Source organism: Copidosoma floridanum, unplaced genomic scaffold (genome assembly GCF_036245765.1).
Source record: "Copidosoma floridanum isolate Cflo_tuat_1 unplaced genomic scaffold, Cflo_Japanese_pri ptg000013l, whole genome shotgun sequence".
NCBI classification, from domain to species: domain Eukaryota; kingdom Metazoa; phylum Arthropoda; class Insecta; order Hymenoptera; family Encyrtidae; genus Copidosoma; species Copidosoma floridanum.
Genome location: NW_028321890.1, coordinates 19982350 through 19998742, shown reverse-complemented (window position 1 = coordinate 19998742; position 16393 = coordinate 19982350). Strand labels below are relative to the sequence as shown.

At 43.0% G+C, this 16393-nt stretch overlaps 1 protein-coding gene across 3 annotated transcripts in view; it reads right to left on the bottom strand.

The window, feature by feature from the left end:
- Positions 1-2944: 2944 nt before the first annotated feature.
- The window catches only part of LOC106645062 (uncharacterized), a 31113-nt gene continuing 17664 nt past the window's right edge, over positions 2945-16393 (bottom strand). For 2 of the 3 annotated variants that reach the window (XM_089591521.1, XM_089591522.1), the window contains 3 exons: positions 5332-5501; positions 3230-3403; positions 2945-3115 (listed from right to left, as the gene is read on the bottom strand). In XM_089591521.1, coding sequence (XP_089447647.1) covers positions 2945-3115; positions 3230-3403; positions 5332-5501 — 515 coding nt within the window. Of the gene's footprint in view, positions 3404-5331; positions 5502-16393 lie in introns of all 3 variants that reach the window. The other variant, XM_089591520.1, reaches the window with a different exon arrangement.

Here is a 16393-nt window from a genome sequence, read left to right as displayed (position 1 = left end):
TCTTCAGCATTTAAAGCGCAGACTCGATTCGAGGATCAAAGAGATAGCGATAATAACTACAAGATAGGTCGTCGCTCACGCGACAGTACCATAATAGGCGCTCGATTTACATTTTCTCTTCGTCTTCTTTATTTTGCTCTTAAACCATTGCTAATATTTACACTTATTATCACACAGTCATAGTCGCAAAAACATTATACATAGTCGATGACATGGTACATAGTTCGCTCGTCGTTTCATCTTTATTTTTTTTTTTTTTTTTTTCGTTCCACGTGCAAGACTTGTTTTATACATGAGTTGTTGCTTGCTAGTGCTCGTTTCGCGCTTCGATTATAATTTATTTTTGCTCACCAGCCGCAGCTTTATTTACAAATTTCACATTGTCGAGAAAATATATATATATTTTTTTTTTTTTACAATTGGTTAATATGATACAGGATTTTTTGCGGTATCGTACACGACGCGAGATGCATTTACAAAAGTGTTATTTCAAGGCCGGATCATGATATTTCAAATGAAAAATTAAGTCACGGACATAATATATTATAATCAAGTGACGTTTCCGAAAACATTTGTTTCGCTTTACTAATCAGTTTTATAATACATTATAACATATTTAACTTTAATTTATGTTAATGAAAGTTTTTTTTTATCAACTTTGTTGTAAGTTCTGGTATTTTAAGTTTTTGATTAGTGCAATAATTTTGTTGGTTAATATATTATTTTTGCGTGACCTGCTAACACATTTGAAATTTCATAATCAGATATTTGATTACTTACACAGTACAGTTGTATAAACGAAGTCGCGGACGAATTTGAAATAAGTAGTAAGTAAGTGTCGATCTAAAGAATTGAAAAAAACTTTTCATTTTTTGTATTCAGAGTGCTTACATCAATAAATTTGCTGAATATTTTCATTTTCATTTTTTTTTTTTTTTTTTTCCACCAAAGTAAGCTTGACATTTTTTCAGTTCAATGTATTCAATATAATTTGGTAATTTTTTCAACATATTTTATCGAGTCTATTAGTTAACTTTAATAAGCAAATTTTTTAAGGATTGTCTATGATAGAAAAAAAAAATTAATTTTATTTAACCTTTAATACAATAAAAACAACCAAATTATATAATCGATGTGAAAAAAATCAAGCTTACCACAAACTCCTAAAAATAAAAAAAAGATTCGGTGGTAGTTTAAAATCCCACTAAAGAAAAAGCAACTCGATGTTTTTTTTCGATTCAGCAAATATATTTTATTTTCAACGATAAACGACCCAAACAATCACATCATCGGCATCGAAATTCCTTCGAAAGCACATGACGCTCTTGCGAGCCGAACCATGGAGAGCTCGGAGGGTTTTCATCAATTAACACCCAATGGAAACAAATACTAGAAAGTAATCGGAAAACATTCGCAGCACGAGTAAGCTTTTGTAATTCGTTCCCTCCCTGTCCCTCCTAAAGCAGAACACAAGATTTCGTCTAAAAATACATAGTGCCGCAACTCTTCTCTCACGAGCGCATTGTAATCGAGAGACTCGCACAGTATAGTTCGCTTTTTTTGGACAATCTTAGCGCGCAAATTTAATTCAGTGCTGAAACAACAGAAGATATGGCGGGAAATGACGTAATAAATATAGCGATGGTGAATTGAAAATTCCAATTATCCCCTTGCTCGTGTGAATTCATGTGTGTGTTTATACAACTATCGTCACTCGAAAGACTTTTCGTTCATAGTAATACGTATGTATACATTATATTTAAGTTAGAGACGAGGCACGTGCGTGTGACGAGTATTTTCGAATTATAATTACTTACGTACATCATACCATACATTTTAATCGCGTTTCCGTGATTACTAGAACGACTGTAGTAGTTACTTGCACGTACTTTCGTTCTTTGCTCATTAATCGATTTAGGAACGGTAGTCGAATTTTTTTTTTTTTTTTTTTAGATTAAACCAAAAAGATCTAAGTACATTTATGCAGACTTGGGTGTGGATTTGTTTCCTAAATATGCTATTAATTTTTTGTACTGAGAAATTTTTTTTTCTTTTTTCTAATACAGAGTTGAACTAGAAAAATGTAGAAGAAAAAAAGTATTAAAATAGTTTATAATAAAATTTAACTGCTAAAATATATTGCACTTTTTTTTCTGGGCAAAATTTTTGTTGGGTATTGTAATCTTTATGCAAAAAGTAGTGGAAAAAAAATTACTATAGTTCCAGAGATAAATTGTTTGCTTAAAAGTGTTTGAAAATGTATAAAAAAAAGCGTGCCCAAGCCTGCACGTGCAACACACTAATTTAAACGCAACGAAATTTTCCTTTCGCCAAAACGAGCGAGTTTATGAATAAAAAGCGTCGACGTAGTTAGCCAATCTAGCGCATGAATTTACATCGTCGAAAGACTCGAAGCGAATTCCTTAAAAAACGCACCCTTCCGCAGCACGGTGTACGCGAGCTTCCCATACATCCCCTATGCACCTATACGCATATATATATGTACAATTTTTTTTGGTATGTCAAACTAAAAATCAATATAAAATTAAAGAAAAGAAAAAAAAATCTTGCACAATGTCGGTCGGAATAAGACGCGACCTCCCATCTCGCGTTCCGCTTGAACATTATATCAGTAGGGTAGTTTTACAAGGTATATTTAGAGCAGTCTCATGGGTATTACGCGTAATAACAAGAAGAAGAGGAAAAAGAAAAACAACAACAACAACAACAACAATAACAACAATAAAAACAACAACGATAACGATAACATTAGCGTCACGTCCCAAAGAACGAAGCGCTCATCTCGTTATTTCTGTCATGTCAGCTTTGGTACGAAAGCACTATGCAAGAGAGGTATAGTGTTCCTTGTAACGCTCGTGAACATAATATATTTATGTATGAATCAGGGGTCGCCGTGAACGGGACGGAGTGCGGTGTCGGCCGTTCAGTAGGCGGTGGCCTGATGGTGCATTAGCGTGCTGAAGTGATGGCCGATGTGGTGGCCGGGCGGCGGGGCCGTGTGATGGGACAGCGGACTGTGCTGGGGCGCCATCGCGGCTGTCGGCTGGCAAACGTACCAATCGCTCAGGTGGTGGTGCTGCTGTGGATGCTGCTGCTGTTGTTGCTGGTGTTGCTGCTGGTGGTGCTGCTGCTGCGACATTTGCGTGACCAGGTTGCTGTTGTTGCTGCTGTTGTTGTTGTTGTTGTTGGGGTTCGAGCCGTTGGAGGCTGGACCGTTGGACAGAGGGGTCGTGGAGGTTGACGAGGTCACTGGCTGCGAGGGCTGGGGCGAGTCCGTGTGGCCTGTCACCGAGAGACTGCCCCCGCTGCTGCTGCTCTCCTCGCCCTCGCTGTCGTAGCCGCCGCTTAGTTTGCCCCCGTCGCTCATGGCCATGCCGTGCACCTGAAAGTACACGATAAGTGTCGTCGTCGTTAATAGATCGTTTTTTTACTATAAGGATGGTACGAGAATTTGGGATCTGTACCTATGGTTAGATTAAGGATTTGGGAGACACGATCATTTTGGGTCATGTTAATCAAGTTTGTCAAACCCCGTAGTACAACTTTTTATTGTATTATAGCAACCCTGGCAAAGTAAAAACCCGACAAAGCCGAGTCATAAGCTCAAAATTGATGTTTTCATATTTTTATAGAGGTACAAATGATCGTTTATGGCTCTCAGACATAAACCTAAGGACCCCATAGGGTCAACTCTATTAGATTTTAGCTTCCATTCGTTGTTTCTAAGATTTTTCATTCCTAAGGGGAACTGTAAAGGCGTTGGAATTTGCTAATTATTCAAACGATCTTTATGCTTGATAGAAATCTCAAGATTATTAGAATTATAAGGGTACTTTTTAGGTTCTGCAGATTCTAGAGGCAAATTTTAAAATGTTGCAATAAAAAGGAGGAGGTTGTTTTGCAAAATTGTAGTGTTCTATGGTTTAGTTGAATTTTTGAAACTTACACTAAACGAGTCGGAGGTGATTCCAGCTTTTAGAAGAATTTATGGTAATGGTATACCGGGAAGCTAATGTAACGTGCCTAGAAAAACTGATGTTTGTGCGGTACGAGGGCTCAAAGAACCTGTATAAATGTTTGCTTTTAAGAGGATTAATTTTAAGATTTTCAAGTTTCCAGGGGATAGTATGAGGATGAATGTATTCAGAAATAAAGTTACAAGAGTTCAAATTATAGGATTGTTTGGCTTAAACATATTATGACTTGCACTTTTTTTGCACAGTAGGAGCTTGTATTATCAATCGTGTAGGTTTCTATCTTTAAGTGAAGTGCATGTGGTTATTAAATCAATTTGGTTCAGTAGAGTTAGTCAAACTTTTTTTTCGTACTGCTGTGTGATAAATAAAGTGCAAAAGATGTTGAATAAAAATGCATATATGTTGTCATTCAATTGTATCGAACTGCGGTCGCTCATAAATCATTCATCGACTGTAATATTGATTCTTGCAACCAGTAAAAGCACAACGTGGAAATATGACCGAGATAGCCACGCCTCCGTTTCCGAAAAACCCAACAGTTTTTAGAAATGACTCATTGTAATTTCCAAATGTTATTTTTAAAATATTGAAATCTGCGATTGTTTCGTACTATATTCTGCAATTTTTTTTTTTTTTTTTTTTCGTAATAAATCATCAAAATGGTCGATAAAGCAAGTTGATGCATTAATTTGTTTCTTCAGCTCTCGCAACGCTAAATTAATTTTTTACTCAACTCTGCAGTGCGAAAATCACTACCACGTAAAAGTGTGGAAAATTGTCAAAGCTCTCGTGTAAAAAATTACGAGTCCGGCATAAATCTCAGATCCACGCGTGCTCGTATACATGATGAGGAAAGACCGCACTTGCGCGTATAGTAACCAGGGCCCATATCCACGCGCGCACGAGCCGAACACAACGAATTAATAATCGCACAATCATGCTCCTCAGCTCCGAAGCAATAACTCTCTCGAGCAAGAGAGACAGGAAAAAAGTAGGGGGGGAGAGATGGAAACCTAAACTCGCCCGACCGATAGAGAGAGGGCAGTAATTCATATTTCTCGGTGTTGTACGAGCAACAAAAAGAGGAAAAGGGACGAAGGGAGCGGCTGCAGAATCGGGGTTCCCGTGAGGTAACGAAATTTTGACGTTTACTCACTGCACGGGTTACCGTGAACCTCATACAGCTAAGGATATTTTTATTTAAGTACGATTTCTCATTAAGATTCCACCGAGGTGTTCTCGGGTGGTGTAAACCCCTCTCTATATATGCAGCCGATTATACTTATTCCCCTTTTTGTACATATTCAAATGTATTTACAGAGTGTATGATTACCTTCATGTGTTTGCGGAGCGAGCTTGGATGGGTGTACGACTTGTCGCAGCCGTTGACCCGGCAATTGTACGGCTTGTCCGACGTGTGGACGTGGCTGTGCTTCTTGCGATCGCTGCTGTTGGCGAAGCGCCTGTCGCAGCCCGGCGTCTCGCACTTGAACGGCTTTTCACCTGAAATCACAATTGCGAAGCGACGTTGATTAATTTGTCCCATCAGAATAACAATCGTCGGCTATACCCTTGGTTTTTCTCATCGAGTTTGGCTTACCATTTTAAGTTTCATCCTCACAGTTGGGACGATTATTTCATTTTAATCTAAAGGTATACGTCTTTTGACCAAAGTGCGCCCAAGTCATTCCGAAATGACTAAAAAAATCGTGCGGTCTAATGAAATGAATGTATACAAAATATTGCAAGTGTGAAAAATCATCAATTGGTTTACTAAAATTCCCACGAGGATTATCGTGTGCCTGTACAAGTAAAAAGCGACCGGCTCGCGATTCCAGAGCGACTCTCTCAAACAATGCTCAAGCGCAGCCAGCGATGGTTGCTCGACTTTTCGCGCCCACCCCCGCCTATACTTGACGCACAGCAGACGCATAAGTTTTTTTTTTTTTGGCCGAGAGCCTCGTAAGGGGGTAGGGGTGAAGACACCCTCCGGATCTGAGAGTCCTCGCGTGGCGCGCGAAGGACGGAGAAAGCGCTTTATTTATTTCCATCGGAAGCCGGGCGGCGGAGCGCGATCTCGAGAGAGAGAGAGTCCTGGCGCACGCTCGGCCGTCTCTCTTTTTTCTTCGGGTGTCACTCCCTCGGCTTACACTTCTTTTTCGAGTTCCGGGAGGAAAGGAAAGACGCCGGGGAGAAGCGGAAGCGAGTTCCTTCTTTTTTTCGAGGCGAAAATGGCTGCGTTTCAAGGAGACCCTCTGCTGTGCCGTTTTTTTTCTCATAGGGATGTAGGTTTTAGGCGCAGGAGGGGGCTTTTTTAATTTTCAAGTGTTTTTCTTGACAGAAATCTCCATTTTTCCTATACTCTTAAAACTACACCAACAACCAATCGACCGTGTGTCCTCGGGTACGAGAAGATTAAAATTAAGGATATATACCACGTATACGGTCGTAAAAGATTATCCTGAAAAGAACTTTTGAGAAATAAAGTGTTTCGCTAACATGTACTTCTAAAATATATATCTTTTTGCCAATCACAGCGTTGAATCATATTATTATTGTCAATTGAAAAAAAAAAAAAAAAAAAAAAAAAAAACCAGTGGTGGACTCACTCGCTAGTTGTATTGGGATGGTCGTACTACGGGTGAACTCCCCGAACAAAAAGCTTCCCCTTGGTTTTTCGCGAGACCATAAGGTGCGCGACTTTATCCTCTGCCCACGTTTGTGCATACACACTTTACCCTCGTAGTGCAATTAATTTCGCCGATTGGATCGAAAACGACTCGTGCGACGTTAGAGTCACGCGCGATAACGCGACAGGACTCTCGTTAGAGGGACAAAGGACCTCGCGTGGTGTTGGCGAACGCGTCATTGTTCCGTACGCAGTGGTTTTTTTTTTTTTTTTTTTTTTTTTTTTTTTTTAATATTCATGAAGTTATGCCCTTCTCTCACGAGCCATTGATTCCTTACTCGCGCACTCGTCCGGCTCTTTAAACTGTCGCCCGCGTTTTAACGATCCCGCCTTCATTTCGAAGGATTTTATGGTAATTTAGCGCATTTGCGTCGAGTTTGCACGTTTTATCATGTGGTTTTTCTTTTAAACCGAAGGTATATGCGATGAAAAATCGTTTCCTGAGACACTCCCTGACACTTTGTTGACCATTTAAAAAAAAAAAGAATTGTTTTAATGTACATACTCAAAAATCTATTGTAACGTGCGTGTATGAAACAAAAAAAAAGAAAAAAACACTGCGGTAAATTAACCACTCGACCCAAGAAAATCCAAACTATTACAATCGAGCCCTCGGTGGAGAAGGAGGCCGGGAAAAATATTTTGATGGGCTCGAAAAAGCGTGAAAGCCATACACATTCGCAGCTTGTTTAGTGCACACTCTCAAAGTGTCACCCTTGCACCCATACACGCGATCACAAAGGAAACCGAATCGCAGAAAGGGAGAGAAAGTGGACCCAATCAATTAACCATTCATTTGCGCTCGAAGGAAAAAGTCACACAACCGAAGCGCTGGGGTGTCGCCATCCCGTACCCGATCCCTCTCTTCCTCGCTCCTCGGCAAGAAGATAAATCAATCTCGCGTTCACACTCACAAATGCACTACCGTAAGTGCGAATAAAAAAAAATAAAAAAATAGAAGCGCTGGTACGAAAAGTGTGGGTAAACAGAGACGCACAATGCACGCGCGTGCCACGTACAATATATATATGTATGTTAAACCCGGTGCAGTGAATGAAAAAAAAGAGCGCACGAGGACGATTAATAACTTTCAGAGAAATACGTCCCCACCACGCACGCGGAGACGAAGAAAGGAGATTCTGATGCTTCCGTTCGCTGCGATAGGGCACGAATAAATGGCGGATGAGTCTGGCTGCGCGGTGCATCGAGAGAGTAACTGATATACTTTGCGGATGATGCAGAATATGTGTCCGTGTTTGTGCTCAAAGGTATCTCATCTCTTCGCACTTTGTCATTTTTACAACGTATTGGTCTTTCCTCCGTCAACTTTCCCAAAGCATCTCTTCGTATTCCTGTGATACTATATTATACGACCACTTGTCCTCTCGTTTTGTCGATACATCTTGCGTTTCATCTAAAAATCACTCAAAGGTAATTTTCGTACCCCGAAGCTCAGCTCCAACTCTGTACTGATGAAAATTCACTCGAAGATGTCAGCTCTATAAAAGTGTTTTTTTTTTTTCTCTTTCCGAGGAGCCAAAGTCCTTTGTATGCGATGCTTTGATCTCACCACGCTTCTTATCGTCGAAGGGTCGCACGTACCGCAGGTATAGGTGAGGTTCGTCGGTTTTCCACGCTTCATATTCTCTCCTTTTTTTTTTTTTTTTTTTTTTTCTGGAAAAGGGTGAGTGCGCACGATTAATCACTCCCCGTGCGAATCCAAGGGGACGAGAACGAGCTGTTAATTTACGAGCCCGAGCGAAAATTTTACGGCGTTCCCGGTAAAGAGGCTCGGAAAAATTTACGCGGAACCGGACGATTAATCAGTCCCGGGGCCTCGTGACGCAACAATGGACCCAAAACATCTGCGGCCCCCCCCCCCGAAAAACTTCTTCCTCCCCCGCTATACAGGTACCTATTGCCAGGGTGGAGGGAGGAGGTATAAAGGAAGGCGCGAAACTTTGACGGAGGAAAAACTTGACGCGCAAGCATACACACGCATAACGGGAGGAAATCTCGGACGAGGGGGAGAAACAAGAGAGGCCCTTGAGCGAGAGAGAGAGAAAAAAAAAAAAAGGAAAAGCTAAGATGTGGGGTGGGGGGAAGTGCCGTGAAGAGAAGGACCAAAGGGATGCAATAAACGGGGAGGTGGGGACCTTTCGAAAGTCCCGAGGGGCATAATGGGGCTGGGATCTATCTGCGGCGAAACGAGGATCTAGTTGGAAAATGGTTAGCTCGGGGGGCCCCGTTTTGCTGATGTTCTCGGTATACACCACCGGCCGTATATACGTGCTCCTGCGCGTGCGGCTCTTCGTCGTCGTAGTCTTCTTTTTGGGAGAAAAGCCCTCGGCCCCGGAGTGATATATGGGCGTACTCGCCATTGTCAGGCAGCCTTCGAAGCGTCTCTTCTCTCTCTCTCTCTCTCTCTTTTACACACACGTACAAACATAGGCTATATATACAACGCGTAAAGTAACAGCAGCAGCAACGAGCAGGCTAGGATAATGGATGATTTTTCGCGTCTATTGTGCACGGGGCTTGGCACCGAGTGTATACTCATACAGTGTAGAAAGAGAGAGAGAGAGGTAAGGACACCAGTGCCATCCCCCAACACCCAATGCTTGCGTGTATATATATACACACTGACAAACAGTTCTGGCTAGTCTCGCTATACGTCGACCTTATGGGCGAAATTTCACCCCTCGTCCCTGCACTTTCTCCCTATGTATATATATACGCTTGTGCTTGTGCGCACTAATGCTGCTGCTCTTACCGGTCCATCCCGATGTGTTGTGGATGCACTTCGAGAGGGAGGAGGGGACGTTTGCTTTTTTTCTTTTTTTTCTTTTTGTTTCTTTTTCGAAAACCGCGACCCTCGTAACGCCACCCCTCGCCTCCCGTTCTTCTTTGTCCCGACTTTTTCGAGTGGATAATTTTCTCGTAATACCTTGGCTATCAAATTAAAATTCCGCACGATGCCTGTATATATACACACAATTGTGACAAGTACCATGTCTAGTGTTTCACTCGGTTGGACGTTTGTTTGTGTGTTGGTAAACAAAAAGGAAAGAAGAAAAAAAAAACCATGCAAACGTCACGAGAGCATACGTATATATATAATTAGCCATAACCGCTCCCAATTCCCGGTATTCCTATTAAAATATCGTTGGCTCACAAGGTGCGATTTAAAAAGGTTTTTCCCCCAATCATCGTCCCAAAGATGATGATCCGTTTGTCAAAATCTTCCCTCTGTTTTCATCCTCTCTTCGGCGAACGCGAGCCGTAAGCTTCGTGTCTGAACAACCCTGAGAAGAAGAAGAAGACAAGCAAACGGAGAATAAAAGAAGAGGGGGAGGAGGAGGAGGAAAACACAAAGAAAGATCGCGTCGACCGATAAGAGATCGACTCTACGACTTGGCCAGTCAGAGATTAGGGGGGCAAGGGGAGACCCGGAGATATTGGATTTAGATAGAGCCCCTCGATCTGTTTGTAGATCGATTGATCGATTAGCTGTTGTGTGTGTATAGCTTGGCTCGTGCGGGCCATATACCTGCTTGGGTGTACCAGAAAAAAAAAAAAAAGGACTGGAGGTATAAAAGTGCAATCGACTGCAGCGATGGTGTTTATACGTGTATGGCTTATAGCCGGAATGTAATAACGCGTGTAAAAAGGACGAGTTGAGGGAGCGAGAGAGGACAAAAAGAAGGACGTAATTTTGGGATTGGCTCTCCTAGGGAACGACGAGAGGAAAAAAAGAAAAAAAAAAAAAGGCTGTAAAACTCGACGATCCTGCAGGCCTAGGCTGGGCGAGAGCGCGGGGTTGACTTTTTTTTCTCGTTGTATATCTCGAAAGCTCTCGCTAAATTTTTATATTGAGTTTCCGAAAATCGCACTTTCGGTGTATTACCGCCAATAAATCAAAGGTACATGTATATATATACACCATCCGACCTGCCGTACAACACGTACCAGCCCACAAGAGAGAGAGAGAGAGCGAGGGAGACAGCAGCTGAGATAGCATCTGTTTAAAGGATAGCAGGATCTCCTTCGTCTCCGGCATTTACTCTTTTTGTTCTCTTCCCTTTTTTTTTTTTTTTTTTTTTTTTTTAATGCTTGGGTCTTGTGGGGGTAGGCACGTATGGAGTAATCAAAAATTACAACGTGCTTCTCGGGAACAATCAAACATTCGCCATTTTTAAAATAGAAAGTTCCTCCATCTCATTCCTTCGCCGTTTCGTGTGCCTGTTTACGTTGAACCTCCGTTTATGTTGTGTAACTGCAAAGTTGGATATTGTTAGCGTAAGAATCAGCATCGAGGTTGAGGCATTATTATTATTGTCACAGATTTCCCGTGGTGAAAAAATGTTATCTTGGTGTGATGAATCCTAAGCCAAAGTCCTTGTGGAATCTTCGACACTTGATAATTTTTTTATCTTCCGAAAAAAGGCACAAGTAAAGGATATTGTTATTGTAAAGAGGTGTACAGGATTATGAGGTTTTTACCAAATTTCATAAGGTTGCAGAAGTTTCACATCTTGTATTGATAGCTTTAGGCTTTTTCAACATGTTAGAAAAAAAAAAAAAAAAAAAATGAAAAACATACATCTACGCTGTGATGGGACAGTTCTACCCTCAGATTTGGTTTCCTGGTAGCCGAAGGCATCCTTGGATTGTACAGGGTGATTTTTATATGGTATACCGTATCAATCGTCGTCACTTCTTACGCAAACACGACACAATGCACCCCCCGCGTGTACACACTCAATCGCCTGTACAAGCCACGTACACGGCACACACTGGGCTCTAGAGGGAATTACGCACGCGTTGGGCCCCAAAGGCACTCGCGAAGGTCGGGAAGAAGAAGAAAAGGAACCGCAAATCCATCCAAACGCGGTGCGGTTGAGCGTTAACGCGAGCGTGTTTACATACACGTGTGTATATCACGGAGATACAGGCGCGGCGATCAATTCCGCCGTGGTGGCTCCGAAAGAGAGTCGCGGACAGATGTTTTCCGGGAGAGAATTCGAGTGTGTTTGTGCGTGTACACTTGGGCGCGCGGGTGCACCGTGAGGGACGCTCCCTTGCGCTTTCCTTTTCGGGGATCGGAATCTCTTTTCTTCGCACTTGTGCCCCCACGAGTGTGTGCATCATTCTTTCGGAGCTTTGATGCCGTGCACGCGGGTTGGTTGCACGCAGTTGAGACGTCAGACGATTTATCACGCATTAATCTCGACGGATATCCTCAAGGCTGATCGCCGATCGAATGATCCGAGCATCGGTGCGCGCTGATTGCGCGAAAGAATTATACGATGTGATCGATTAAGATTGATCAATTGGAGTGTCTTGAAAAATGCGCATTTTTACGAGGTAGTTTACACCGATAATCGAAGCAGTGTATCCATATATTTTACTCAAACTAGTATAGCTCGTCGAAAGGTTACTTCCAAACCAACAATATTATTTCCCATTACCTTGAATTTACTAAAGAAAGAATTTTAGTTTCAATTGTTCCAAAAGTTTGGTAAAAACTTACAAAGTGAGGAAAACTGAAAATTACGAATGTTCCATCTGCGATCGGTAGAGCATCGACACAAGCACAGGTGGACCGATTTCCATCCAGCCTAACCGATCAAAGCCAGTGGACGATCGTATAATCTAAGCAACTTGGCGTCCTTCCAAACGACGTACAAAATAAAAAAGAAATATAAAGGTTGAAGGTAGTATTATTTCCCCCTGCGAGGCAGTAAAAACAAATCATCCAGTGCCAAAAAGAAAGAGCCATCTCTCCGGATTGAATACTTTATATGCTGTACCGATAAGAATCGGCCTAGAGACAACAGCAACTCGAGAAAAAAAAATCCTCAAACCAGGACGCCCAATTTCGCGCAAAACGCGCTTGCCCTCGAAATAGCTTAGAAATTCAGTAGCTCCCAACATCACGCGCAGCAACACATGATGCATAGAGCGACGCGTGGGCGCAGCAGCACGTATCACCGCGCGCTACCGTCTACAACAGATTAAACTCGTGTTCCCCGTGTCCTCTTTGGTACACTCGTTGTTTTTTAACGCGGGCCCGAGCCACGGTCAGCTTGGTGACTCTGACGAGACACTGCGGTAGCACATGTACACGGGCGGGCGCTCTCACACGTGAGAAGATCGGCTCGAGAGATTTTTCGGAAACTGCAGCAGCCTCGGTGGCATTAAAAACGACGCGATGTTGCTGGAGTGTGTCTATTATACGCGTAGTAGGAGCGCCACACAAACACGGACTCCCATACTCCTTGTACAATCGTCCTTTTTTTCTCTCTCTAGGCTACTATATGCTCTCTTTTGCCTGCCCAGGACTCACCTCTCTGCTTCTTTTTTTTTTTTTTTTTTTTTTTCGCCTCTCTTTTATACTCCAGGCGCGCACGCGCTCGGAACTCTTTTGGCTGGCATTCGAGGAATCTTCGGAGGAATTTTGGAGAGTCGTGCTCGAGATTTTAGACTGGCGTTTCACGCGATTCGGAACGCTTATGATGATTTTTTTTTTCACATACATATGGCTGTGTGTTTTCAACTTGGATCAGGGGATTCTCTGGCGCGATTTTCGCTTTTTTCATATTTAAAATAATGCCGATAAACTTCATCTTTTCTAGTTGTTACTTTGATGTAAAATGTGGAGCACCAGTTAATGCTCTACGTGACGTAGATATACTTGTATTCGACAACTAGAGTATGGCAGACTTTAAGTACCATTATCAACTACAGCCCACTTCTGACACCAATTTTTCCGCTACAACGGAAAGGCAGTTTCATCGTTTTGTGGTCGGGATAAAGCATCGATTTTATTTTGCTGGTTTTGTCTCCGCTCGCCAATTTAATCTGAAGGTAAAATCTTGTAAATCCGCATGTTGACACGTAAAAATCGGCCATATCGGCCATAATGGAGCTCGGCGTCCGAAACACGTTGCCTCGTGGCGAACATTACTTTTTCCTCCCTCGTCTCTCCTTTTTCGGACACCTTTGAGAGCCAAATACAAACACGTGTGTGTATACAGTTGTCACGCGACTATATCGGGAGGATCTCTCGTAATTGAATATCTCCGATCGAAGTGCCGTTTTGTCCTCCCTTTCCCCCACCCCCTCGGTCGAGGCTGTAAATTTTCGTATTGAACATATGCAAATGATCCGAATAAACGGATTATTTAAAAACAATAAAACGCGCTCGAGGGGGGCGCTTGTAAAACTGGTTCTCGCGCCAGCGATCGACGAGATTTATAGGGATATTGCGAGGCCAATAAAAACTTTTCGCTCGAAATAAATAAAAGCGTCCTATGCGTGTGTACGTAGTTTTTTTTTCTTCTTCCTTTTTTCGTTCCGTTTTGAAAACATATCCTTTGGCTCGCGGTGATTTATTTCGTAGAAAAGTTATACTTTGATACTCGATCTCTCCTTTGGAGGAGCGAAAAAATTATCAGCGATTAATTTTTTCTTTTATTCTCTCTTTTCCCCCGGACAAACAAAGAAAAGGAAGTTCCGAGTCGACAACTGATGGAGCAGTACCCGATTTTCATACATCCTGTAACCACCGCCACAAGTCATATTTTCCCATGCGCTTCAAGCCACAACAGATCGTAAATTACGACTTGACCTCTGCATTTGTGTATGTATAGTTTCGCTTCAGAGAAGCGTTGTAAATCGGTCATTTTTTTCAGCCTTAACGAGCACTCGGTTCCCGGAAGCCGAGGGTCCAGCCAAATTTCAAAAATTGCACTTGTCGCACGCGTCGAGCCCGTAATCCACCCATTTTCACCTGCGAAAAAAAAAAAAAAAAAAAAAAAAAAAGATTAACCGCGGACTCCCGAAGACGCGGAAACGCTCGAGTTTCGCGCTTTTGCCGACAAGAAAGTACAATCCCATAGAAAAAGGTGTATCCATACACGAGTAGCGCCCAATGCATATAGTCTGTTTGTCGGCTCGCATAAGTGGTGATATACAGAAATACACACGAAGGATCGAGTTTCGGTCTATAATCCGTGGAGGAGGGGGAGGAGGATCATCGAGAGCGCTACTTCGTTGTTGCGGTCGAGAGGATGGATGCCCTCTAGGAGAGAAGTAGGCGGTTTTCCCATTGAGGCGCGAGGCTCCCCTATTATTAGCCAAGAGTAGATGCTGGAACGGCCACTTTTCTCGGATATACACGCTGTGTGTGTGTGTGTGTGTGTGTACAATGGTCCAGGGGCTCGAAGATCTGCGCATCGGCGGACACAGACGGTAGGCTCTCTCTCCTCTTTTTGTACACACATATACTATAATACATACAGCGAGTGTTAAACGCCACTGCCTATCCGAAATCCCATGGAGTTTTTGGGGCCCGCTTCGCGCTCGTTAGAGGCGCGCACGGCCATTGTTGTACAGCTGCCTGCGATCTCTGATGGGCATGGACTCCTTCTCCCCCCCGTCCGCCCCTCGGCTCTTGAGCTACTGTCGATGCGTCGAGTGTATAAGTATACGGGAGACTATATTGTGTACCGGTGGCGTGTACGATTTTCGAGAGCTACACTCTCTTTGCTTTGCGGCTTTTGTGGCGTGCGGAGGAAATATTATGTCTCGATGGAAGCTTGACGCTTCGAGAGGATCTTTTTGGGTTGTTTGTTTTTTTCCTCCTTTTTTTGCACTTGAACTCTCGAGAAAGGCTTTTTTTTTGTGTGTTACGGGAGATAGGTGTTTAATCGGGGGCTTCGAGAGTGTTTGGTCTATCGCGTTCAAGTATAGTAGAGCCAATTTGTTTGCCATCGGTAAACTCATTATTTCGTACGCATTGACACGTGAAGGAAAACACTCGGGGGCTGTACATATGTGTGTACCAAGTGTGGTCGATCCAATTGTCTTTTGTCCGGGTCATCCAAAAGCTTTATCAATTCTTTGATTTACGTAAGTAGATAATTGCCGATTTCAGGGTGAAGGTGATGAAGTACTTTGTCGGGAATTCAGGCGGTACACGGGGTGACTTGCACAATCATACGAGATAAAACACAACCTGTGCAAGTTGAGTATGTATGTATGCTGTGTGCGTCGATGAGTCCTTGGATACATTCGTAAATCGACTTTTCCAGATTGAGCACGGAAAAGCACGTCAGCACTTATGGGGGCTCTTATGGATAAACACACGTGTGCCCGAGGCACCTTCCCTGCTGAGCCTAACAGCACACACCCCTTGTTGAAACAGTGAGAGTTTGTACAGTATATCCTCCGGTCAACGCGATTATCCCTCCCATCCTTTTGTTTTATTTTTCAACTTCGCACACCTAACGTATTATAAAAGGCCACATCGCCGAAACATCATTTGAGATAATACTTATGACTCGAGGAAAAACTACGAGCAACCTGTACGTCCCCACCCTCGTGTCTCCCACGCAAAGTCGCAGGCTAATGCAGCCGGTTCTCCCTCGTTCGCCGAAAAACCTATACCGCAAAGGTTGTGCTCGTTTGCCCAGCGAAACGTTCGATTCGGCGTAACTCCTTCCTCGTGGCACATCTGTGCCATATACGTATACTTTTTGCCCCTTCACCCCACGTATACCATATTGTGCGTATGTATAGTTCGTAAGGTATGAAGCCACTGCCAAAGGGGATCGGTCGGAAGTGTCGAGAAAGCATCGACGGAAAAGTAAGAGGGAAGCTGAGGCGTGATTTACGCGTCCCGGCACGAGGATTAGGACCG